Source organism: Vulpes vulpes, chromosome 9, assembly GCF_048418805.1.
Source record: "Vulpes vulpes isolate BD-2025 chromosome 9, VulVul3, whole genome shotgun sequence".
Lineage (NCBI taxonomy): Eukaryota > Metazoa > Chordata > Mammalia > Carnivora > Canidae > Vulpes > Vulpes vulpes.
In genome coordinates, this window is record NC_132788.1 from 20,947,901 (window position 1) to 20,972,485 (window position 24,585).

Genomic DNA, 24,585 nt, shown 5'->3' on the forward strand with positions numbered 1-24,585 from the left:
TGTTGTTTCCTGTCTTGTTAATTTTCTCCATTCTCACTGGTGTGAGGTGATACCTCATTGTGGTTTTGATTTGTATTTCCCTGATGGCAAGTGATGCAGAGCTTGTTCTCATGTGCTTGTTGGCCATGTGTAGGTCTTTGGTGAAATTTCTGTACATGTATTTTGCCCATTTCATGATTGGATTGTTTGTTTCTTTGCTGTTGAGTTTAGTAAGTTCTTTATAGATCTTGGATACTAGCCCTTTATCTGATATGTCATTTGCAAATATCTTCTCCCATTCTGTAGGTTGTCTTTTAGTTTTGTTGACTGTTTCTTTTGCTGTGCAGAAGCTTTTTATGTTGATTAAGTTGCAATAGTTCATTTTTGCTTTTGTTTCCCTTGCCTTCATAGATCTTGCAAGAAGTTGCTGTGGCCAAGTTCAACAAGGGTGTTGCCTGTGTTCTCCTGTAGGATTTTGATGGATTCTTGTCTCACATTTAGATCTTTCATCCATTTTGAGTTTATCTTTGTTATGGTGTAAGAGAATGGTCTAGTTTCATTCTTCTGCATGTGGCTGTCCAATTTTCCCAGCACCATTTATTGAAGAGATTGTCCTTTTTCCAGTGGATAAAGACTATCTAGTTTTAGAATAGCCATTCTTGCTTATTTATTATTTATTTATTTTTCAACTCTCATATATAACTATATTGGAAGTAAGTTTCTTGTAGAAAACATAGTGATGAGTCATGTTTCTTACTCAATTCACTCTGTTAAGTCTGTATATGTGGCAAAAAAGGAAACCCGGAAATTTATCACTGGTGTTGCTTGAGTCTGAGGGTCTCTAGCTGATCTGCCCTCTCTCTATCTTTCAGAGTCTTCTTATGTTTATTTTATATATAATGTCTGGCATTTATAGTTGTAATTAAGCAGAGAAATAGCTAAAGGTATATCCATTCCATCTTCCTGGAAGTAGAAGTCACTAGTCACATTTTGCAAGTCTTTTTGTTGTTGTTGCTATTTCTTTATCAGGGGTACAGTATAGTATGGTGGTTTATGGAGAAAGTTTTGTTGTTAGACCAGTCAATATCCCCCACTCTTCTGCCATACATGATCTTGGGAGGGGAATAAATATGTTCAAGACTTACAGTCTTCACCTGTGAAGCCATGCTTACCTCATCACTTGATTTGAGGGCTAAAAAATGATTATATGTACAATTGCTTAACATACAGCTATTGAGAACTGAAAATATGGCCAGTATGCCTGAGGAAGTAAAGCTTTTAATTACTCAATTCTAAGTCATTTAAATTTAAATAGCCATACATGTGGCTACTATATTAGAAAATGCAGAGTTACATTGTTATAAATGAGGATAACAATGATCCTCATAGTATCAATGCAGGGTAAAATAAATATGGAAAACCACCTTGAAGACACTAGTATATAACCTAAAGAAGTGATATTTGTAGTCAGTATAGTAAGTCAAATATGCTTTGGAAAACACTCTCCCTGGAAAGTTATTTTTCCCCTTCCAAATGAGAACTAACAACTTTTGTCATAGACATAAGTAGAAGAATAAGTACTATCAAGAAATGAATGAAATGGAGGAGGACTGCAAAAGGAAGCAAAATGCATGATTAACCTTCCTCCAACGTGTGCTCCTTTTTGAGTCCCATTCTAAGTAATGGCTCTGTGCTGGATGCTGAGCATGGAGTTTCCTCATGGAACATTGCCTCACATGGACCTCAGTCACCAACGAGAAAGTGGTCTGTCATGAAAAACTGGTCCCAGGTGAGCCCTATTTCAAAAAGATTCCCCTCTGATAAAAAGTCATCCAAGGGAAGTAGATGAGGTTTATTGACAGATTATTTGAAATCTCTTTACTGCCCCTCCTACCCCTACCCCAAACCCCCCCCCGCCCCCAGAAGCTGTGGATTCCATTCTGCAAATGAGCTAGCTCCAAGAGTGCCAAGATGGGTATTAAGCTGCCTGAGTTCTTTACTTATGCTTGCCATCTATTTGGTACCAGGAAACTCTACTCCATTTCATCCTGTGTGAAATGGAGGCTCAGAACTCGATGGTCTGAGACCTCCACCAGGATCATAATTCCATTAATTATATCTGACATTTGTACATTTTTTTGACTTCAAGGAAACAAGTACTCCCTGATGTATATTATGATACAGTTGTAGATATGAGAAATCAGAGGCGCAATAAAGCCATGATTTGGTCAAAGCCTCACAGTGAGATGGTGGCAGAACTGGAAATGAAATCCTCCAACTCCAAGCCCTTGCGACCTTGCCCTATACCATGTTGCTCAGATCTCATTTAGAGGGAAGTGTTGCTCAGGGCTGGAAAGTGAAATTTCTAATGAACAGAACTGCTTCTCTCTTCTTCCCTTTCCTGTCCTTGTTCAGCCCTCACACCTGTTAAGACCAGCCCTGATTTGGATGCATAGAAAAGAGAAGAAAAGCAGAACAAAAGAGACAGGGAGGAAAAAAAGAGAGAGAGAGAGAGAGAGAAATGTAGAAAATGTGTTTAATAGTTTCCATCTGTCCAGAAAGAAAGGCACTGAGAGTTTCCAGAAGAGCCAGCACCTTCACAGAATCATGAAGTTAAAGAAAGTGAAGATGGTGAGGTGAAGTGGCTTTGTCCCCTTTGACAGAGGTTTATTTATAAAGCAGACACAGGGACAGCAGCAGAGCCTGTGAATTAAGGCCCACTGGAGTTCCAGTCTCAGCCTTGCTGTTTTCCATCTGGAGAACTTTGGTCAGGGCAGCCTCTCTGAACTTTATTTTTCTCATCGTTGTGATACCAACACCGCAGGGCTATTGTGAGGATTAAATGAGAAGATATGTGTAACACAGCTGTCCAAGACAAGAATGCAATAGCTGAGAAAATTTATTAGTTTGTACTAATAAACAGATACTCTTTCAATCAAGTGATCTTCCCCTTATAATACGCAGGCCCTCCTCTTCTCTCCCTCTTACCCAATGCCAACTCATTCTCTTAAGCCCTCTAATTAGCTAAATAAAGAGTGCAGACAGGGCCTATGTAAAAAAATGCTCTCTGAGCCAAGTGAAATCCCCAGGGAAGGGAAGAAACCCACATGGCCAATTACCATAGCATCATTTCATTTCCTCGGAGTGACTAATACCCAGAGATAGTCACTTAAACACTAATTGCACAAGAACAGGTAGAAATCATGTTAAATGAACCCATCTTTATTTCTGGGGAAGAAGGCAGCAAGGCTCTCCGATCCCTGAGTGCACTTGCTTCTTAATCTTCCACAGAAAGAGAGGATATTGGACATTGGATTTCGATTGCATCCACAGTCGTTCTTAAGTGAGTGGGGAGGTTTACGGTGTTGGAACTGAATTACCAGCATAACAATGTGCCAGCTCCATCCTGTCAGCGTTTGATTTTTCTAAATTCAAGCACTGCACCCAACAGTGATGCTGGCATGCTGCAGAGAAACCACTGACACCCACTCACCTTGCACCTTCTAGATCCTTCAGGACCTCGGTCTCCATACTGTGCTGAAAGGGGGGTGGGGAAAGAGTGCCTTCTTTCGGAGGGTTTTATGGGATCTCTTTATGGAGGGCTACTGTGAATCGTCACTGCCCACACCCAAGTTTGTTTTCTGCTTTCCACTTGTACTTTCTTTTTTCTTTCTCTTTTCTTCCTGCTTTCAACCATTTTTCTATTTGATACCAAAGTCACAGTTTTCTTGTTTCATAAAGGGTGGAAGGCAAGTAGGGAGGAAGATAGATATCCTTCATTTTCTAATTCTATCCTGCTTCCTTACCTACAAAGTGACCAGGAGCACTGACGATCATACGGTCTCTCTTCACTGAAAGGCCATGTTTACCCCACCTGCAAGCCATTAGCCATTCCTATTCAAAATATCCTCATGCCTCCTACTTAAATTTCACTTATTTCCCGAATCTCAAGTCAAGTGCCACCTCCTCCAAAAGTCTTCCTTAACTACTTTGGAAGTAGTGACACAACTATCTGACACAACTTCTATCACTTCATTATAAATAAAACCCATGAAGTTTAGTTCATTATAGTACATTAATTACATACAAATTATATTGTGCATGTAATTTAGACTCTTCATTCTGATTTAATGATCCCTGAGGGAGGTGACCAAATATCTCACCAATCTTGGATCATCCGTATGTGTTTTGGTTCAAGGCTATGCACAACGTTCACTCCCTATTTGATACCCGCTTAAAACAGAAAACTTACTTCCAGGTTTTGCACCCTGGTGTTTGCATGAGGGCATGAGCTTGGTAGGCCACAGAAACAACTTTCCATGGTGCAAATGGTTCTATTTAGCACAGAACATGTTTCTAGAATGCCTTCAGTTTTCTAGGTAGTGAACTGGCTGCTGGCCATATCAGAAACACATTCTGTCCAGAGCAGTCTTTACCTCTTCTTTACAAAGAGATAACCAATTGACCTCAAAGCTGGTCTTATTCTCATTGTGGAGATAGTAAAAACACAGTACATTCTCGCTGAGCTAGTTCTTGATGCCTGTCAAGCTCAGCTCAAGTTCAGTTTCCTTCTGTGACCTTCCCCAGACTGTGGAACCATAAAACTGTGTTTCCTAAAACAATGAAATGAGCAACACTAGAGTAATTGAGTCAGAGGATCTTCTCATGGGATGACCTTTTGAATCTATCTCCATGGGACAGCTGGGTGTTTCTAATTGGCAGGTAATTCTACAGGCCATGTGCAGGGACCCAGGCTCCTTTGACATGTGGCTCTGCAATGCCCCAACACTTTAGGGTGACCTGGATCCAGGAGGAATGGCAGGGTCACATTGTGGCTTTCATGGCTCTAGCTGCTTTGGCCTTCATGGGCTCCTTCTTTCATACAAAATATTACACATTTTAATGTATGACTCAATATACAGATGAAAATATTGTGTATTGATATATCTTTGATCTAAAAATTTTTAAGATTCTGACTTCAAAAATTAATATATTTCTGGGAGCCCTTAAAATCTTGGGTCCCTAAGTACTGAGTTCAGCTAGTCTGTGCTTATGTCTTCCTGGTCTAAACCTCTGTAGTGCTGGCTGCCCCATGCCCTTGGCACCCAGCTCACACTACCCTGCTTTGTCCACTTGATATGTACACATCAGCCTTACCAGACAGACAGCAGGACAGCAGGATCTGGGGCCTTTTGCTAGCCCTCTTGCACAGTGCTTTGCCTAGAGTGGGGGCTCTAGTTGTACGGATGACACAGCTGTCATGGATTGACCAATTTCCTTAACTCACTAAACCTCAGTTTCCTCATCTGTAAAATGGAGCACAGGATCTGAAAACCCCTCATGGCACTGCTGTGTGGACGAAATGAGATGATTCATGCTTACACAGCATCTGGTACATGATACATGGTAAGCACTAAATAAATGGTAACTTTTTATCATTATGATTGAATATGACAGTAACTCATATTTATAGACTACTTGGGTTATTAAAGAACTGTCAAAGGATGACAACATATCTGGGTTTTTAATGTCGCATTGCAGTTGAAGCTTGTTTATAGAAAATGGTAAGGTTTAATGGAAAGGTTCTGGAATAAGACAGATGTGGATTTAAATTCTACCAGCTGGGTGACGTATCACATGTACTCAATCTGTCTGAGACTCTGAGACTCTGTTTTCTCATCTGTAAAATCAAAATACAGTAGCACTTCCTTCATAAGTACTAAAAAATTATTCTGGGTCATCCTGTCACCAGGCCGCCTTCTTTTTTTGTTGAGGAAGAAGATTAGTTCTAAACAAATACCCCCTACTTGTCTGTGGTTATGAAAGTCTCAGTGTCCTTATGGGAGGCCAGGAAAATCTGGTGGTAAGCTCAAGAATGCTAGCTCTTTCTCTGTCCTAGCCCTGTTAGAATCAAGCCAGGGAAGCCCTCCATCAATCATTAATAATTTTATCTAAATGTGCTTCTTGTCTCCAAAAAGCAGGTTCCATCAGCTGAGGAAAGGAGGAAGGATTTAAGAACCCAAGGCTGAGGATGAAAGGTCTGGGATGCTGAGAGCTGACTTTTGTGTGTGCATGTGCTCTCTCTCTCTCTCTTTCTGCATTGCTACAATATGATGAAATCCTCTTGGTTTTAGAGTAAATACATTCTCTGCCTGTACAGCTCTCCTCTTCTAAATGAAGTCTTAGAGTATGAATTCCAATTATTTCAAGGTTTCATGGTAAGATACTTAAACCCTCAAAATAAAAATCATACCTACTGCCTAGTGAGCTTACCATCCACTAGGGACATGTCATGACCACATGCAGGACATCCTGGGTGAGAACCTAGGACCTGACTTCAGTCCTGCCTTTGCTACATAGCAGCTCCATGAGCGGTATCACTTAGTCTTGGGATTCCTTTGTTTCTTCCCATATAATCTAAAGAGTAATACAGTACCTACCTTATGGGTTGTATGCAGGAAGTGGTTGGTGTATGTCAGGTTTACTGCGTCTGGTACATAATAATTTTGCAAAAGCATCACATCCCAGTACAGCAGAGGGACACTATATAAGTAACTGCTGGCAGCTGGGAGACACGCCTGAAATGTGGGTAACAGCCTTCTAGCTGTCTGTCACCTGAGCCAGGGATGGAATTGTCACTCACACAGACCCAAGGGGCCAAAGGCGGCATGTCTGCCCTACGTGCTGGCAAAGCCAGAATCTGGATAAACCCTGCTGGATTCAAGACCATGAAAGAGGGTGAAATAGAGGGCTGACAAAAAATGACTAAAACAAAACTACTGGTAGTATCCATAAAACAGAGCTGCCTGGGAAAGGAGCAACAGGAAGACAAAATGGGTCCTGAAGATAATTCTAAAAAAATGAGAAAATGAAAATATATGCAGGCTCCTTAAAGCAAAAAACACACTGCAAAGATTTCAATTCGTCCTATATTTTTAATAAGTCTAAAATAATCCACATGGGATTTTACTTGGCACTTAAAATTGTATTCTAAATTCTACCGGTAAGAAAAACTGGCAAGGAGGAGATGGATGATTCAATAAATGCAGAAAGAAAATAACAAGAAATGAACAATCGGCAATGTGATAAAATGCTTAATCACATATCAAAGAAATGCAGCTAGAAGTCACGTAACCCTTGGTTCCGCTTCCGAACACATGGAGCTTACATCTGGAGTTTATTATGAACATGGTCAAGGAGGAAGCCACAGTACTCAGAAGAATAGCCTAACAGAAAATTCAAACTTAGAAAAAGATCAGTAGTTCCATAACCCATCATCTCCATTAGACACAGGTCCATGTGCACCTGGTAAGTTTGTACAGATCTGAAAATCTTAAGCCAAGGAGCAGGCAAGCTGAGTGGAGGCAGATCCATAAGGGAAACAGTGCCTCCACATCCTAACTGCCAAGGGTGTGGAGGGAGGGTGAACTGGGATGTGCAAACTCTTGAAGAGAACAACAGGTGGGTGTGAGGATGAGCCTCTGCTAGACTCAACTCAACAATCGGCATCAGAGCTAGAGGGACCCACTCCGGCCCACATGAGGCAGATTTTGGGGGGTAGGCCTAGGAATCTATAAATTGAAAAAGCTTCCAGGAACATTCTAGGCTCACCAAAGTTTGAAAACCACTTTAGCACCTCCCACACAGAGCTGTCCTTGCCACACACCCACAGGCTACTCTTGGGCAAGGCCCATTGGTCCTCTGTGAGGAGGTGGAGGGCTAGGTTAACACCCAAGACCTCTCTCACTGAAAGACACTTCATGACTTATTCTGTCTGTACCTACCCTTGAACTTTGGCAGCAGCCATGCATCCTCTTATTCCAAAGAAAGGAGGGAACATGGAGAAACTTGGCTGTGAGATTATGATGCTCTCTATAATCTCATTCTTGTCAACCTAGTTCTGAGCCTGACTTTCTTCTGCTATCTCCAGAAACCCAAACTTAATTATCAGGACTCTCTGTTCTTGAGTGTGAGGATGACACACGTCTGGAACCACAGGGAAATGACCATGAAAGGATGAGGTTGCAGAGCCAGGCAATATTCTTTTAACACAAAAAAGGGAGGACTTGACAGGAGGTAAAGCCAGAGATGGTTTGTCTGGGGGGACAGCATGGTCAAACCTTCTTATCAGTGTGGCTATGGCAGCAGGTTACAGAGATGATGGTTTACTTAAGGAATTAACTGAAAAATAAGCTGTTCTGCCCTCAATCATCTCAGCTGCCAAAATCCCAATTATTTCTTAGCCTGAAATGATCCTAAGAAAAGAACAGTCCAAGTTCTACAACAGCGTCAACTATTCTCTCTCAACTTTCTGTTAACTCCTTCGGAATATTAAAATATGATTCTTTGGTCTTTCGAACTGATTTGGGTTATTGCAGTGGCCTCTCAGATGGGGGTCAGCTGGGGTCTCTCTCTCTCTTTCTCTCTTTGTCCCTCTCTCTTTTTCTCTCTCTCACACACACATACACATTGTTTCCTCTTTATTTACTTATTTTCACAAAGTTAAAGAGTTTGATGAAAGCCCAAGATATTGGTCTTCATATTGATCTCACTGATGCACGAAACTTCCTGAACTTTAGGAAACTGAGGTATTTTCAAAAGAAAGAGGCTCGGAGGCACCTCGGTGGCTCAGTCTGTTGAGTGTCTGACTCTTGGTATCAGCTCAGGTCATGATCTTGGGAGATGGAGCCCTGTGTTGGTCTCTGTGCTCTGCAGGGAGTCTGCTTCAGATTCCGTCTCTCGCTCTGCCCCTCCCCACCTCTAAGATAAATAAATAAATAAATCTTTAAAAAAATAAATAAAAAGAAATAGGCTCAGAAGAGTCAGTGGGGCTCTGGAGCATGGGTACCTAATCATGTACCCTTGGCAGCTAAGGCAAGATCCCCTGCTGACTTGTCAAACTCTCACATGGACGTTAAGAAGATTAAGATAATAGCATGCCTAACATAGCTAATAAGAAAGATTTAAAACAATTGGCAAAAATAGATTGAGTTATGAAACGCTTGTTAAGGGATAATGATTCTGTGTCACAATAACAGCATATAGGGTCGGCTTAATTTCACGCACCAAGAAGGGAAAAGATGCAGATGATCCGGAGGCACAAAGAGACAGAATCTGCAATGCTTTGTGCCCAGTACCCAACCTGGCAGGCAGAGACACCCTCGACTGGCAACGGGCACTCCCAGCAACAGCCTCATCACTGATCATGGCCCGTTTGCGAGGGGTGGAGAGGTCACAGAGATGCCCATTCGCATTCGATGTCTTGGATATCAGAGAAGGTCTATCTGTGTGCCCAAATATCCTAAATAGATTTTCCTCAATTTAAGAAGAGTCACATCAATCTTCAGCCTTTGTAGCCCAGAAAACATCACTGACGTGCCAGTTCTCTTCCTGTTCATTTTCGGGGACAAGAGCATAATCCTACTCAAAGAGAACTGGCTAAGGACTGATTCGGGTCCAGAAGGGTGGGGGGCACACTGCATGCAGCTCCTTCCCATGCCCCTCCCTGCCTCTCCCATGCCGAGCAGTGCTCCTTTCACATCCCTGAGCTGGCAGCAGTGGCAGCCCCTGCTCTGGGACTCCCCTGCCCTGCACAGCCAGGAGCTCCAGGCTGGGAGGCTGGGGTAGGAGAAGAGGTCTGCTGGTCTCCACTCCATATTTCTCATCTATTGAGAGGAAGCAGCCATCTGGAAGCTGAGGGGCTTTCTCAAGCCCATGGGCCTTGTCTTTCCCTCACCAAACTCTTTCCTTTTAAAAGGGAAGGGGGCGGGGTTCCTGGGTAGCTCATTCAATTGAGCATCTGACTCTTGGTTTTGGCACAGGCTCAGGTCATGATCTCAGGGGTCGTGGGATTGAGCCCTGAGGCAGGCTCTGTGCTCAGTGGTGAGTCTGCTTGAGATTCTCTCCCTCTGCTCCTCCCCTCACTTTCTCTCTTTTCTCTCAAATAAATACATAAATCTTAAAAAAAAAAAAAAAGACAAAGGAGAGGGGGCACATTACAGGCTGTAGTGAGAAAAATATCAGACCTGAACAAAGGTCCGATCAAAGATGAGCCTTTTAATTTTCAGGTGGGATGCTCAAGGGGGGAACGTACACAGTGGGCAACTCTCCTATACTGCTGGTGAAGTGGTGTAAAAAGAGTTTTAAGAAGGTTATCTGAAAAATGTTATTTTTTGCTTAAGGATTTTATTTATTCATTCATGAAAGGCACATAGAGAGAGGCAGAGACATAGGCAGAAGGAGAAGCAGGCTCCCCACAGGGAGCCTGATATGGGACTCGATCCCAGAACCCTGGGATCGCGGCCTGAGTCAAAGGCAGATACTCAACCACTGAGCCACCCAGGTGCCCTTGCAACATGTTTTAAAATGGAAAGCAGGCATACCCTTTAAGTCAGCAACTCTCTTCTCAGGAATCTATCTCATGGAAGCAAAAGCACCCACATACATAAGCATCTCTGTAAACCATGTGCACTATTTGGAGGCAAAAGTCTGGAAACCAGATGAGCATCCATTGACAAGAGGAGTGAATGAATGTGATAGGCCACAGATGGCTCTCACACAGAACTAAACAAACAGAGGAAAAACATAGGCAAATACAGAACACATATGAGCATGTGATTTCTCGGGAGAATGTGGTACAGGACAAGAGATGGGGAGGAACTTCCCCCCACACACAAGAAAAAAGAAAAGAAAAAAAGAAAAAGGATGACACAAAAAATTCAAGCAGGTGGTACAGAGAAGTGGGTTGAGGTTTATGGGATGTGCTCTCAGGATTGTATCTGTTGAAGACAGAAGTAAGCCAGGCCTCAGCCAAGCCCCATGGAGCTGGTAGTGCTCTGGACAGTTATCCTGAACTAGGATGAAGACCAGTCATTGGACTCGGGCTGATCCCAAGAAGAAGGCGGCTCCCAACAGAAGAGGGTGAGCATCAGGAGGAGAGACCACTTGGAGCTGTAAGGTTCAGCTCCTCACAGGGGATGGCCACTTCAGTCTTCAGGGGAGGGGCCTGGCTGCATGGCCCAGCATCCACTGCAGAAGGCATGATCACATTTGTGTGTTCATGAAATCATAGGTACAATGTGCATGCAGACGTATAAAAAAATGTGTGCAAAGAAGAGTGGCCTCTTTGATCCTTGGATTTTAAATTTATTTCTAACACTCCCAGTGACGAAACCTAGCCAGCCTCCATACCAAGGGGGAGCAGATGAGACTCCCAGCCTGGGCGATTCTGGTGGTAATCCTGCCTAATGATTTCCCCTGACCTCGTCACAATGGAAACCAGGCGCCAAGCTCCCAGCTGAACTAATGTCTGCTCCTGAGAACTCTGACTGCCTTCTATTTTTGCACGGGTTGGAAATAGAACCAAGGGATAAATTTTGTCTCCCTTTTGCTCAGGGTTGGGTACCTTGAATATGAGTTTGAACTGAAATCAAGCGTAAAATACAGAGTAAGGACCCCATAAGGATAGCAAGGTAGAGCTATATAGGGTGCTGTAAGACTAAAACAATGGCTCTCACCCAGCCCTAACTAGGAAGCCCAGTGGTGGCTCAATGAGGCATCCCTTGAGACCAATTATGATGCTATAAAAAATACAGAGACCTCATAATTGGACATATAATCAGTCCCTCAAGCCCATCTTCTCCTTCCTTCCCTTCTCCTCCTTCTCCTTCCATATGACTAAGACCAAGTGGACATAATGCATTCACCTTGCATATTTCTCCCAGGACTACCTTCCACAGTCATCTGAAAGATTTCACTTCTATCAGCAAGTGTTTGAGGGACAATGGAGAGGAAGAAGAGGCTAATACAGATGTTCTAGGTTCCATGTTTCTATCGATATGGACAGAAAGACCCAGCAGCCTGTCAAGTTCCAACAGGATATCTTCTTGTAATTAACATTGTTCTGGAAAGAATCGCTAAGGTCATTAGCCGAGAAAAAGATGAGCTATACATACTGGAAATGAGGACCAGAGTTAGTAAGTGTAGAGTCTTTCGTATACCAGGATAACCCAAAAGAATTATGTGGGAAAAGATTGATTAGTGCTAGAATAAGAAAGCAGGTAGATGGCTGATTAAACATTAAACATATTTTTTAAAAACCCCAAACATAAAAAAACCCAAACATTAAACATATTAGAAATAGATAGCTTTCTTATTTATTAGCAAAAATTAGAATTATTGGGATGTGATGGGGGACAAGATTCTATCACATTAACAATAAAAATATAAAATACCTAGGTATACATTTAACAAGAAATGTATAGAATAAACAAAGAGAAAGCTACAAAAACTAAGTGCCTTCAACGAAGCAGTCCATTCCTAGATGTGAAATTTTTATACTGCGAAGATATCAATTCTATTCATTTTTATATATAAGGTAACAGAATTCCAACTAATAGTTTATTTAGAACTAGATAATTATAAACTTCATCTTGAGGAATAAACACAAATGAAAACCCAATGTGAGATGGGTGCTGTCCTAATAGATTTTGAAATATTTTAAAATGACATTAATATATAAAATATGGATACCAAGATGGAAAGGCGGCCTGCTGATCATTCAGTCACTTCTGATAGGTCTGGGAATAGCAGTTAGCATCTTCTATTTCCTTAGTTAACTATGGACTCCTACAAGTGTTATTTAGCTTTGTGGCCACCTTCCCCCAGGTCTCACCAGCCCAGGAAAGGAGCCATCAGCCCCCATAGTCCTCAGCACCATCTTAGGAAAAACAGTTGTAGTCTTACCCTTTGGACCTTTGTTCCTTTTGATGATGCTGAGTCAGTCTCCAAGGTCAGGACATGTCCTCTGGTTGTCCCTCCAGGACACCAAACATCTGGGAGAGAAGTGACCCATCCCCTTGGAACCAACCCTTATGTCTTCCGCTTCCTGTCGGCCTTTCACTGGATGAATAAAATATGCAGATTCTTATTTTAATTTTTCACTTGCCTCCTGGACTTTTGATGCCTCACATTCCATAGCTTCTCAAATCATTTGTGTGAAGGGCTAGTTTTTTCCAAATCCATCTTGCACCAGTACTTTTTTTAAATGTAAGAGAAAGAAATTACAAAAAGGAAAAAAAAAAAAAAAAGGAAAAAAAAAAGTCAAGCAAATACAAGCCCCAACTTTTATTATTATATTCAGCAGACACAAAATTCCTATGTCATATTGCCACAAACATCTTTAGACACTTACTCTTTTCACAGAATGATGATGAACCATTGGCACCAGACCCCCTGCGCACCGACTACACTGTTCTTATGTCATCATCAACTGACTGGCTATCACTTTAGCTAAGGATTCTTCACACCCCATGGGCTGTGTAACAGGACAATCTTACCTTCTTTCAACACTTCGCTTTTTTAAAAAAGATTTTATTTATTTATTCAAGAGAGACACACAGAGAGAGAGGCAGAGAATAGGCAGAGGGAGAAGCAGGCTCCCTGTGGGGAGCCCAATGTGGGACTTGATCCCAGGACCCAAGATTATGATTTGAGCCGAAGGCAGATGCTCAATCACAGAGCCACCCAGGTGTCCCAATACTTCACTTTTTATAGCACTCAAATCTTTTCCCTCATATGACTATCCAATATTATTCTGAGATAATATTATTCTGAGACAAGTCCCATGTTCTGATTCATGGTCCTGGGTTCTTTCCACCCCTTGGTGGAATCCATGTATGTGGGGATGAACTGCAAACTGATCAACTCAAGCCTAAGTTGCAACTGAGCCTAATTGCACAGCCCTGGCCAACCGAAGTATTTTAAGTGTTAATACTGCAAAAGTCCCTTTCTGCCTTTCTTTACCCCATATCCTTGAAAAGAAAGCACCCCCAGATCGTCCAGCCTTGGGGCTAAGGACATTGGTCTTACACTGCATTACTGTGTTAGAAGGAATTTTTTTTTTTTTTAATTTTATGAGAGACACAGAGAGAGGCAGCGACATAGGTGGAGGGAGAAGCAGGCTCCCTGTGGGGAGTCTGATATGGGACTTGATCCCAGGACCTGAGCCCAGGATTACGCCCTGAGTTGAAAGCAGATGCTCCACCACTGAGCCACCTAGGTGCCCCATGGGAAACACTTCAAATGATCCATAGTTCTCAAAAACGATAGCAAATCTCAAACTGCAGCAATGTCACTAAAAACTCTAATTAAACTCTTCAGCGTAGGAAATTATTTAGGCTACATGGTCATAACTGAGGTGGCATTCCTCACCTCCTAGCTGCTTTTCCAAAGTGCAGGTACAGTACATCATGTAAGAGCAAATGAGTAGCCTCCTGTGTGCCAAGTTTGCAAATTAGAGTATGAAGATTTTGGAAAATTTTAAGCAAAATCACTGTTGATTATTCAGAAGGGGATGTTTTTCTCTGTGTTCTGCGGGACTGGCCAGCAGTGTGTTTGGGGTGGGTGATAGCAAAACTAAGTGCTCAGGGTGTCTCTGGCTTCCTGCAGTTAAATGCAGTTCCAAAGAGCTTCAGGGATGTAAACTACCGGCACAGGAAGGCAGCATGGTGCAGGGGAAAGGACTGGGTTTCAGAGTCAGAGGGTCCTGGCTTCAATCCCAGCCCGCCACTCCCTAAATGGGTAGTGGGCTTTGACTTTGGTGTGCCAACAGGACTGTGACTACTAAACAAAGGTATATATAAAATGGCTTAGCACATATATGCTGGAAAATTCTTGCCTTTGCAAATAGGAAAAAAAGCATACAGAGTTCACCTTCGTCTACCAGGCATCCACCTCTAAAGGTTTTTGGTTTTTGATTTATTTTTCCTCTGCACTAACTCTATAGTATTAAAATAGCTTCAGGTGGGGTGCAGAATCCACATGAAAAAACACTGTTAAAAAGAGGAGTAAGGGGATCCCTGGGTGGCGCAGCGGTTTGGCGCCTGCCTTTGGCCCAGGGCGCGATCCTGGAGACCCTGGATCGGATCCCACGTCGGGCTCCCGGTGCATGGAGCCTGCTTCTCCCTCTGCCTGTGTCTCTGCCTCTCTCTCTGTAACTATCATAAAGAAAAAAGAAAAACCAGTACAGGCAGGTCCGGTGGCGCAGCGGTTTAGCGCTGCCTGCAGCCTGGAGTGTGATCCTGGGGTCCTGGGATCGAGTCCCGCATCAGGCTCCCTGCATGGAGCCTGCTTCTCCCTCTGCCTGTGTCTCTGTCTCTTTCTCTGTCTCTATGAATAAATAAATAAAATATTAAAAAAAATAAAAAATAAAAAGAGGAGTAAGAATCCCATTAAAGTCTACCCTAGCCATTGGGTACTCAACTGGATAGCCTGAGGGCTGACGCATGTCCACAATGGGGATGTTTGATAGGACAGGATATAAAAGCTTTGCTTTATGAAACAATTTTTGGGGGGCTATTGACACCCCCCTCAAGAAGCTAACATGTGTGGAAAAGATCTACCTATGGCTCAGTGTGCTCCCACCTTTGCTGGCTTTGATCCCTATCCTCACACAATACTTTAGGCAACTCAAAGGACAGGGAAGTAGAATCATCTTTAAGTCACTGGAAGCAATACAACATACAATTAGGACAATTCAATTTTTTTTTTTTTTTTTTTGGCTTGAGTTGTCCCAGTTGGCGGTCTATACAGATCACAAGACTCCTGTTTCTCAGGACTGTGTAAAGTTAAGCCAAGTAACTGAGTACAAACCAGGACAGGCATTCAATCATACAGATGTTTCATGCCATATTTTCTTCTCTGGCACTAAAAGACCCTTGGAGACTTTCTTAAGTTTACAAGACCACATTTTAGTACTTTGGATAACTGAATTTTTTCCCTTTTCTATTTAAATATTTAACAACAGGGACGCCTGGGTGGCTCAGCTGGTTAAGCGTCTACCTTCGGCTCAGGTCATGATCTCAGGGTCCTGGGATGGAGCACAGTGTGGGGCTCCCTGCTCGGTGGAGAGTCTGCTTCTCTCCACCTCTCCCTACCATTTGTGCATGCTCCCTATTTTTCTTTCTCAAATGAATAAATAAATAAAATCTCTAAAAGAAAAAAAAATAACAACATGAAGTCCAGGCCAGACTTTGCCTGAATGTATATCTGAAGAAGGAAAGTTTGGACCAGCTTAAAGATCCAAGTCAATGATGCCATCCTTCTTCAGAGTGTCTGTGGCAGGGAGAAACCAAACCCTTGGTTCTGTTATTCACACAAAATTGATCAGGGTCTCTGCACTCTACATCCAGACCAGTTTCATCACTTCACATATAGAACTGGATTCTGAGTCTTTTTAACTTAATTCAACAAATGTTTATTCAGTACTTGCTACTGTGCTTAGGCCCTGAGGATTTGAAGGTGATTAGGACTGATTCAGGTTGCCAATCGAATATAATTCAGAGTCTTAGAGACGATCACCTAAGCCAATCCTGCCATTCTGCTGATGAAGATTTGAGGCCTGGAAAGAAGAGACCCTCCCAGAGTCACACAATAAGCGAGTGTGAACCCTCATACTTCTAAATCAGGGTAAATCAAAAATTTAAAATCATAGTTATAATGTAGGTGCCATTACTATCAAAGAAATGGTAGAAAATAAGACAGATAGGTGAAGAGAAAAGGACTATGTGCCAGCGCCCTATTATGTAGCTTTTGGACAGAATTGTCAAACCACTGTTCCTAAATGCAATACACTGGCTGTCCGCACGCTGTCTGCACAAGGCCACCCACTCACACAAACTGCCTGTGGATCCTCCAATTTGTCCTTCGTTTCTGAAGGCAGAGTCAAGGGCACTATGACCCTTACTATGTTCTCAGCTCTATTCTGGGTAAGTCAGATATTGAGCCCTGTATAATAAAGACCAGGTGTTCATATTTGAGGTTTTGATAATCTAGGGAGATATCAGGACAGACTTGCATGCAGATGTATGCCATAAAGCCTATGTTATCATCATGGGATGTGCACGTTAATAACATTAGCAGGTTATGGTTCATGCTCGTCAAGTCACTCCTTTTAGGGAGCCTTTTTAATATCATGCCCCACACTCCACCCCAGACTGGAAAACCAACCTCTTCCAACCACGCCCATGTATTTATCATGACCCTGTATTGGGTTCAGTGATCTGCTGGTCTCCACCTTGAAGTCAAGGTCCACTTGTGTCTGCCACCCAGGAGGCTCTCAATAAATTTCTTGCATAAAGTAAATAAAAAAGATATTTTGAGATCCTAGTCCACTCTGGGGTGGCTTCCCAGAAGAGGAAAGCTGGGATTTATTTTAAGAAATGGAAATGACTTGGTGGCAGGAGGCACATTTCTTTCTTCGTTCCCTACCCTATGCCTGGAACACAGGAGCAGCGCTTGAGGCGGGTGTAGTGAGAAGGGCATGGGGGAGAGGAGGGGCACACACTGTTCCCGAGATTCTCCCACAATTGGAGAGAAATTCTCAGGGGCAGGCTCACCCTGCCAAAGTCCAGGGTGACAATAGGAAAAGAAGTCCTGACCCTCGGCATGGCTTCACTTGGCCCGTCACACCATATATTTCGCCACACGAGAGACATCGTTGCAGTGACCTTGGGAAATCACTTCCATCTGGAAGCCTGGGTGAGTCATAGGAAGACACGATGCAATTTCTCCAGTTTGCATTTGGCCCGGACTATCAAATCTACATTCTGACCTTTACGAAACACTATTACCCAAGAACATTCTGATGGGATGCAACATTAGTAAATCAAAAGCCTGTGGTCCTAATTCCCTTTCAACGCACACAGTTAGACATAGTCACAGTTGGATGCAGCCTATGGTTTGCCTTTGGAAGGATGGTGGATTTTGGGAAACTCTGGGCACTTGGTCAGGACAGAAGCAAAGTGCAAGGGTTTGGGAAGGTAGTGGTCGGGTGAGAGAGGTGTTGCATGCAATATTTTTCTATCTGGTTTTTGTCCCAGGAGATCCATTTGATATCGACACCTGAACTTTGTAACATAGCCGGGTCTTGCTCCACTGGCTTCTCCACAAAAAGCATGATGCAAACCAGCTGGGGTTAAAAAGAGTTACCATGGAAACCCCAGACTTTAGTTTGGAGAGTAAAAGTGATATTTATGATGACCGCAGCTATGGTTTGTACCAATGCACTTCCTGGGAAGTTTCTTTTTATCCTGAACTTTAGCATTCCTTTTTTCCCCCCCTGTGGAATTTGGCAAAAGAAAAATTTTAAATCAGATTGGAAATATTACCTTCCCAGTTAAATAGCTAAAACAGGAGGTCTTGATTTACTCAAACCATATTTGTTGAAGACAAATTTAACTCTAAATGGAGAAACTGCTTAAAGGTCAAGTTTTGTCTTGGATACTTTGAAAGAGTTGCTAGGCATTTTGTCCCCCCGTGAAGGCTGGGCTGACACCAGGAGGTGTTATTTGTTACTTCCCCATGATCATTTTCCACCTCTCGGGAATGAGGGGAGAATTACAGCTACAGAGAGCAAACACGTCCTTATGTGGGCATGCTCACAGTTGTGGCCAAGCCAGTCATGGCAGCAGGAACAGACTGGTCACGTTAGAGCACGGGCCTGAGATACAGAGAACATGAAGGACATGAGATTGGGCACCAGAGAGAGCCAGGTCGCCATTCCTACTCTGCCACTCATACTCGTTGCATGATCCCGGGCAAGTGACAACCAGCCTCTGCCACAATTTCCTCATCTCAGAAACAACAATCAGAGAGTACCTACCACTCCAGTTTGCAGGGATTGAATAAAACAACACGTGCAAAGCATTTAGTATCAGTACTTCATAACTAAAATCCAAAATTAAATCCATCTCTAACCACGGTTTACCCTAATGGCAAGGAGGACAGATTATCTTGGGTCAGTGGGGTTGCCAATGCATATGTGCACTCATGTAAACATATTCACCTGTATACATCTATTTTTTAAAGCAATTCTTCAAATACAAGTTTAATTACTGATCTTTATAATTAAACAGTATTGAATTAATTGCCATATGTTCACAGTATCATGACCCCTGGACAAGGAAAACAGAGCCTTGTCCTTAAAATCCTAAACAGATGACACAGACATGGACAAATACTAAATGCTGTGTATAGCTGTAACAGTCTTAGAGAAATCTAGAAGGCTGGGTTGTAACACTATACACAAATGCAAAGGCCTAATGCAGTAAGAAAAAAAAAATCAAAATCATACCAACCAAAAGAAAGAATCCAGTGGAAGGGTGGTGAGGAAGCTGTGAGAGCAAGAGCAAACAGACCAAGCTGACACATTCTCTGGCTTCAAGCAACTGTTCCATCTCAGGGTCACAGCAGCCATTAGCCTGCCCATGGTTCCCCTGATGGCCACCGCTGAGCCCCCCCCCCCCCAATCAAGCCCCCTATCCTCATGCCATCTTTCTCATTCTATCCCAAGGGCATTTGTTTCTCAGGGGTACCCTGTTCTAATCCTCTTAACCAGTCTTTGATGATTCTCCCTTCTTTTGTCCCCATCTTCTTCCTGGAGGAAAAAACAATGATTGGCCAAGAAGCCCTTCATGGTAATAGCTTGGTCTCCTTCCTCCCTCTCCCTTCTGCTCCCTACTCCATATTCTTCCCCATACCCCTCCTTACAAGTTCTCGTTCCCACTGCTGAAGTTGGTGGTGCTCCTATTTGACGATACCTCGGCCTACCCTCCATCAAGTTTCATAGGTCACCAATGACCTCAGATTCTTAAACACATTTTTTTTCTTCTGGTTCTCTTTCTCCTTAACTTTTCTGCAGCATCTGACATTGGCACCACTCCCTCCTCACTGACATTTTCTCCCTTTCCATTGCCAGGATTTTATGCTATGCTGAGTCTTCCACTTTTCCGAAACCCCAGGCAATGTTTGTTTTTTCCCCTTCTGCCTATTTTTCCAACTTCATACATGTCCTAAAATTCAGCCCTAGGTCCTCCTCCTTGCTGGATGACCCACTGACTTAATGTCACCGGTTCCCCATTCCCCTCTCAAGAACTACCCCCTCACCAAAACGCAGACATTCACCACCGATCTCTGGATCAGTCCTGTGCAATTGGACACTACGAAATGATGGAAATAGTTCTATGCCTGCCCCGTCTAGGAGGGTAGCCATTAATCATATGTAACTAATGAGCACTTGAAATGTGGTTAGACTGAATGAGAAACTGAATTTATAATCGTGTCTTATTTCCATGAATTTAACTCACATTTCATTCAGTACATGTGGCTTGCAGTTCTAGATGCTTTCTCTTAAGCACCATGATTTTGAGTGCAATATGGTCACAGCTAAAGGGCTTCCAGAATATATTCTTCTTCCTAGTATCTCTGTTCACACTCCAAGCTCAAATGTGACAGGGGTGTCTGGGTGGTTCAGGCGGTTAAACATCTGACTCTTGGTTTTGGCTTAGGTCATGATCTAAGGGTCCTGAGATTGAGCCTCTAGTCAGGCTCTGGGTTCAGGAGGGAGTCTGCTTAGGAGTCTCCCTCTCCCTCTCCTCTGCCCCTCCCCCACCCAGGGCATGTTCTCTCTCTTAAAATAAATAAATAAATCTTAAAAAAAAAACCTCTCAAATGCTGCCTTTTGTTTATCCCACTCCAACTCTTCATAAGCAGTCTCTGGTTCCCACTGACTCTACCTAAAAGTATCCCCGGTCTCTGCATCACCCTGTATCAGCCCTGTGTCTCATGGCCATACCCCATATAGGTCTTCATTCAAACCTACACAGTCAGCTGGGTCTCTTGCTTCAACACATCTTGCCACCACTACTGATCTAATCTGACTCCAGCACTGCTCCACCATGTCACTTACCTGCCTCAAACCTCACATTCTCTTGCTTCAAGGCCCAAATTCTTGTCTGCTTTTCAAAAATTCACCCAGAAGAATGTGGTGCCATCAAGCCTGGTCATGCCATCTTCTATGGTTCTCCCTTCATGCACATGCACACACACACGTACAATCATCCTTTCCAGGCAGATCAACTCCCCAGCATATGGACATACATGTTCCCTCCTGCCTTGAAGCTTGGCTTTTCTAATTCTACCTTTCAAGATCCAGTTGAAGACTCCCTCCCTCCATTTTCCATTTCTCTGGAAATCCAGAGATTTCCAAGCCCTGTTTGACATGACTTGCCTTTGAATTGCTAGAGCATTTATAATGTCATCTTGTCCTGATAACTATTGTTTCAGGACAGTCTTATCCTTTTTTCCACAATTAGACCTCAAGGCAGTGAGTCATCTTCAGTAACCTCCAGAAGACATAGTTCAGGACTGGGCATGTGGTAGACGCTTAGTGCTTCATAAACACTTCTGGACGAGTCAGCAGGTTCAGAATAAGAACTGGACATGATATCAGGAAAATACAAATCAAAACCACAATGAGATACCACTTTACACTGGTGGGAATGGCTAAAATTAACAAGATAGGAAACAACAAATGTTGGCGAGGATGCGGAGGAAGGGGAACCCTCTTACACTGTTGGTGAGAATACAAGCTGGTACAGCTGCTTTGGAAAACAGTGTGGAGGTTCCTCAAGAAGTTAAAAATAGAACTACCCTACGACTCAGCAATTGCACTACTAGGTATTTACTTCAAAGATACAGATGTAGTGAAACAAAGGGGCACCTGCACCCCAACGTTCATAGCAGCAATGTCTAAAAATAGCCAAACTGTGGAAGGAGCCACAATGTCCTTCGACAGATGAATGGATAGAAAAGATGTGGTTTATATATGCAATGGAATATTAGCCATCAGAAAGGACGAATACCCACCATTTACACTTACATGGATGGAACTGGAGGGTATTATGCTGAGTGGAATAAGTCCATTGGAGAAAGACAACCATCATATGGTTAAACTCATATGTGGAATATAAGAAATAGTGCAAGGAACCAGAAGGGAAGGAGGGGAAAGTGAATGGGAAAAAAACCAGAGAGGAAGACAGCCATAAGACACTCTTAAATCTGGGAAACAAACTGACTGGGTGATGGGCAATGAGGGGGGCACTGGGATGAACACTGGGTGTTATGCTATATGTTGGCAAATTGAACTCCAATAAACAAATTTAAAAAAGAAACAACAACAAAAAAAACAACCCCCCCCCCCAAAAAAAAACAAACTGCGGGTTGCTGAAGGGGAAGTGGGTGGGGGGATGGGGTAACTGAGTGGCAAGCATTGAGGAGGGGACATGATGTGATGAGCACTGGGTGTTATACTAAATGTTGGCAATTTCAATTTAAATTGAAAAAATCAATTTATTAAGAAAAAAATAACTAGACATGAAACTACCCAAGAACACAGTGAACATTAAACTCACATCGTTAATTATTTACTCCCTGTTCTTCCCTCTATTTGTCCTCGCCTTTTCCAGGTTCAATTCTCTCCTATGCCTGCTTCTTCCCTTCTTCCAGGAAATCATATGAGCTAATCATGAGGTCAGGGTACAGAGTGAAAGATTTCCTACTGTCTCCTGGAGATAGTGGCCATGGTTAATGCTTCTTAGGCTACAGAATCAACGTGTTTCTATTGAGGAAGTTATGCTGTAGACCATAGAGGTAAAGTCATGACAGATGTCTGTTATTTACTAGTTTACTGTCACTGGATAAATGATTTAACCTTTATGAGCCTCATTTCTTAGGCAGGTAAAACAAGGATGTGAATGCTTCATCGTAACTTTACAAGGGAACTACAAATTTAAACAACATAATACTTGAATAAGGCTAAGGATATAGAATTAGATGTACCAGACATAGAATGCATGTACCTCAAGGATGATCTAGACATTTTCATGGTAGAGAATGATCTAGATGGGCAATAGTGAAACCAAAAGAACTCTGGAAAGTGCAAAATTCCAGGCTGTGTCAACTAATCTGAAGAAGAACCATCTGGAAATCACAAACAGTCTATGATGGCTGCACAGGGCTACATAGAGGTGAGAGGGAATCTGGGAGGGTCTGTTTCCTCTCAAGAATGATGAAGCTGAACAGAACCAGAAAGGGGAAAAAAGCAGTCCTCAAACAGAAGCCAGAGCAGACAGCAGCTACCCAATAGCAGGAGGAAAATACTCTTTAGTTTCCTACCCCCAGGAGCGAAGCAGGACCTTGAATTCTAGACAAGCCCTCTCTTTTCATTTCCTACTGCTAAGAAAAAGAGGCTCAGAGAAACCACTCCCAACTTTTCACTGCCCAGTATTGCTTTGTTATTCTCCCCTACAGAACCTAGGCTTTGAAAATGTTTAAATGAGAAGGAGTAAATACAATGCCTTACACATTGACTAACATAGGTCAGTTGTGCTATAAATGCTAGTCACATAAAAAACATGTGATTATTTATTTATCCTCATGTTTTTCTAAACAAAAGCAAAATATCATGAGAGTTTTGAGCATCATGAGACAGATAATCTGTGTTGTCCTTTAGGACAACACAGAGGGATACAGGTCTACCATTCCTTTTCCAAAACCTTTGGAGTATGTGAGTTTTGGAATTCAGGATTTTTCAAATTTTATAAAGATAATACAGGCGATATATTGCATGCCATAGACCACCACCAGAAAAGTGTGCAGCAGCACTCTACAACCATACACATAATCTTTCTGCACCTTAATGTATGAATATAAAATCTATAAAATATGCTCTATATTCTGAAATCCAGATTTTCATAAACCTCATAAAATCTACAGATTCACATGAGTGCAAATTGGGTTCTCTGCCAAATGTGTTCTGATCAGGTTAGGTTTCCGGCCCTAAATTAGTAATGTAGAGCTTTTCATCATCAGAGTTTTTGAACATAGGAATTCCAAAGGAATTGTGTCCCTGTACTATTCTATCTACTTCAAAAAGAGGTGGTCTTTTTGAAAAAGTCCATTAAGCTTTAGTAAATGTAAAAAATAGTGGGTAGGAATTTCAAAACTTATTACAAAGCTACAGTATTCAAAACATTGTGGTACTGGCATTAGAGTAATAGACATGTAGACTATGGAAGACAAGAGGCCAGAAAGGAGTCAAATACTAATTATTAATTGAATTTTGACAAGGGTGCAAGGGAAGAATAGTCTCTTCAACACGTAGTTCTTGGGCAGTTTGATTTCCACATGTATAAGAAGGAAGTTGGAACCTTATCTCATATCACAGATAAAAAGTAACTTAAAATGGGCCCAAAGCCTAACTATAAGAGCTAAAACTACAAATCTCTTAGAAGAAAGTAGAGTGATAAGTCTCTATGACCTTGGATGAGACAATGTTTTCTTAAATATGACACCAAAAACATAAGCCACAAAAGAAAAAGTGGATAGATTAGATTACATAAAAAGGAAAGACATTTGTGCATCAAAGGACACTCTCGAGACAGTGGGAAAGACAAACCCACAGACAGAATGTGAGAAAACATTTGCAAAACATATATCTGATAAGGGTCTAGTATCTCAAATATATAAAGAACTCCTATAACTCAACAGCAAAAAGACAAACAACTTAATTTAGAAATTGGCAAATGACTTGAACAGAAATCGCTTTAAAGAATATATGCAAATGGCTGCAGGTACATGAAAAGATGTTTAAGATCCTTAGTTGTGAAGGAAATGCAAAGTAAAATCACAAGGAGATATAACTTTACATCTACTGGGATGGTTATAATTAAAAGTAAAGGAAAACAAGTATTGGGGAGCATTGAGGAA

At 42.3% G+C, this 24,585-nt stretch overlaps 1 protein-coding gene across 18 annotated transcripts in view; it reads right to left on the bottom strand.

The window, feature by feature from the left end:
• Positions 1-24,585, bottom strand: part of ADRA1A (adrenoceptor alpha 1A) — a 119,873-nt gene that overhangs the window by 75,533 nt on the left and 19,755 nt on the right. For 2 of the 18 annotated variants that reach the window (XM_072719526.1, XM_072719525.1), the window contains one exon: positions 13,021-18,478. The exons of 14 other annotated variants lie outside the window; for them this stretch is intronic. In XM_072719526.1, the coding sequence (XP_072575627.1) occupies positions 18,438-18,478 (41 nt within the window). In that variant the 3' untranslated portion in view covers positions 13,021-18,437. 2 more of the 18 variants (XM_072719521.1, XM_072719527.1) reach the window with 2 other exon arrangements.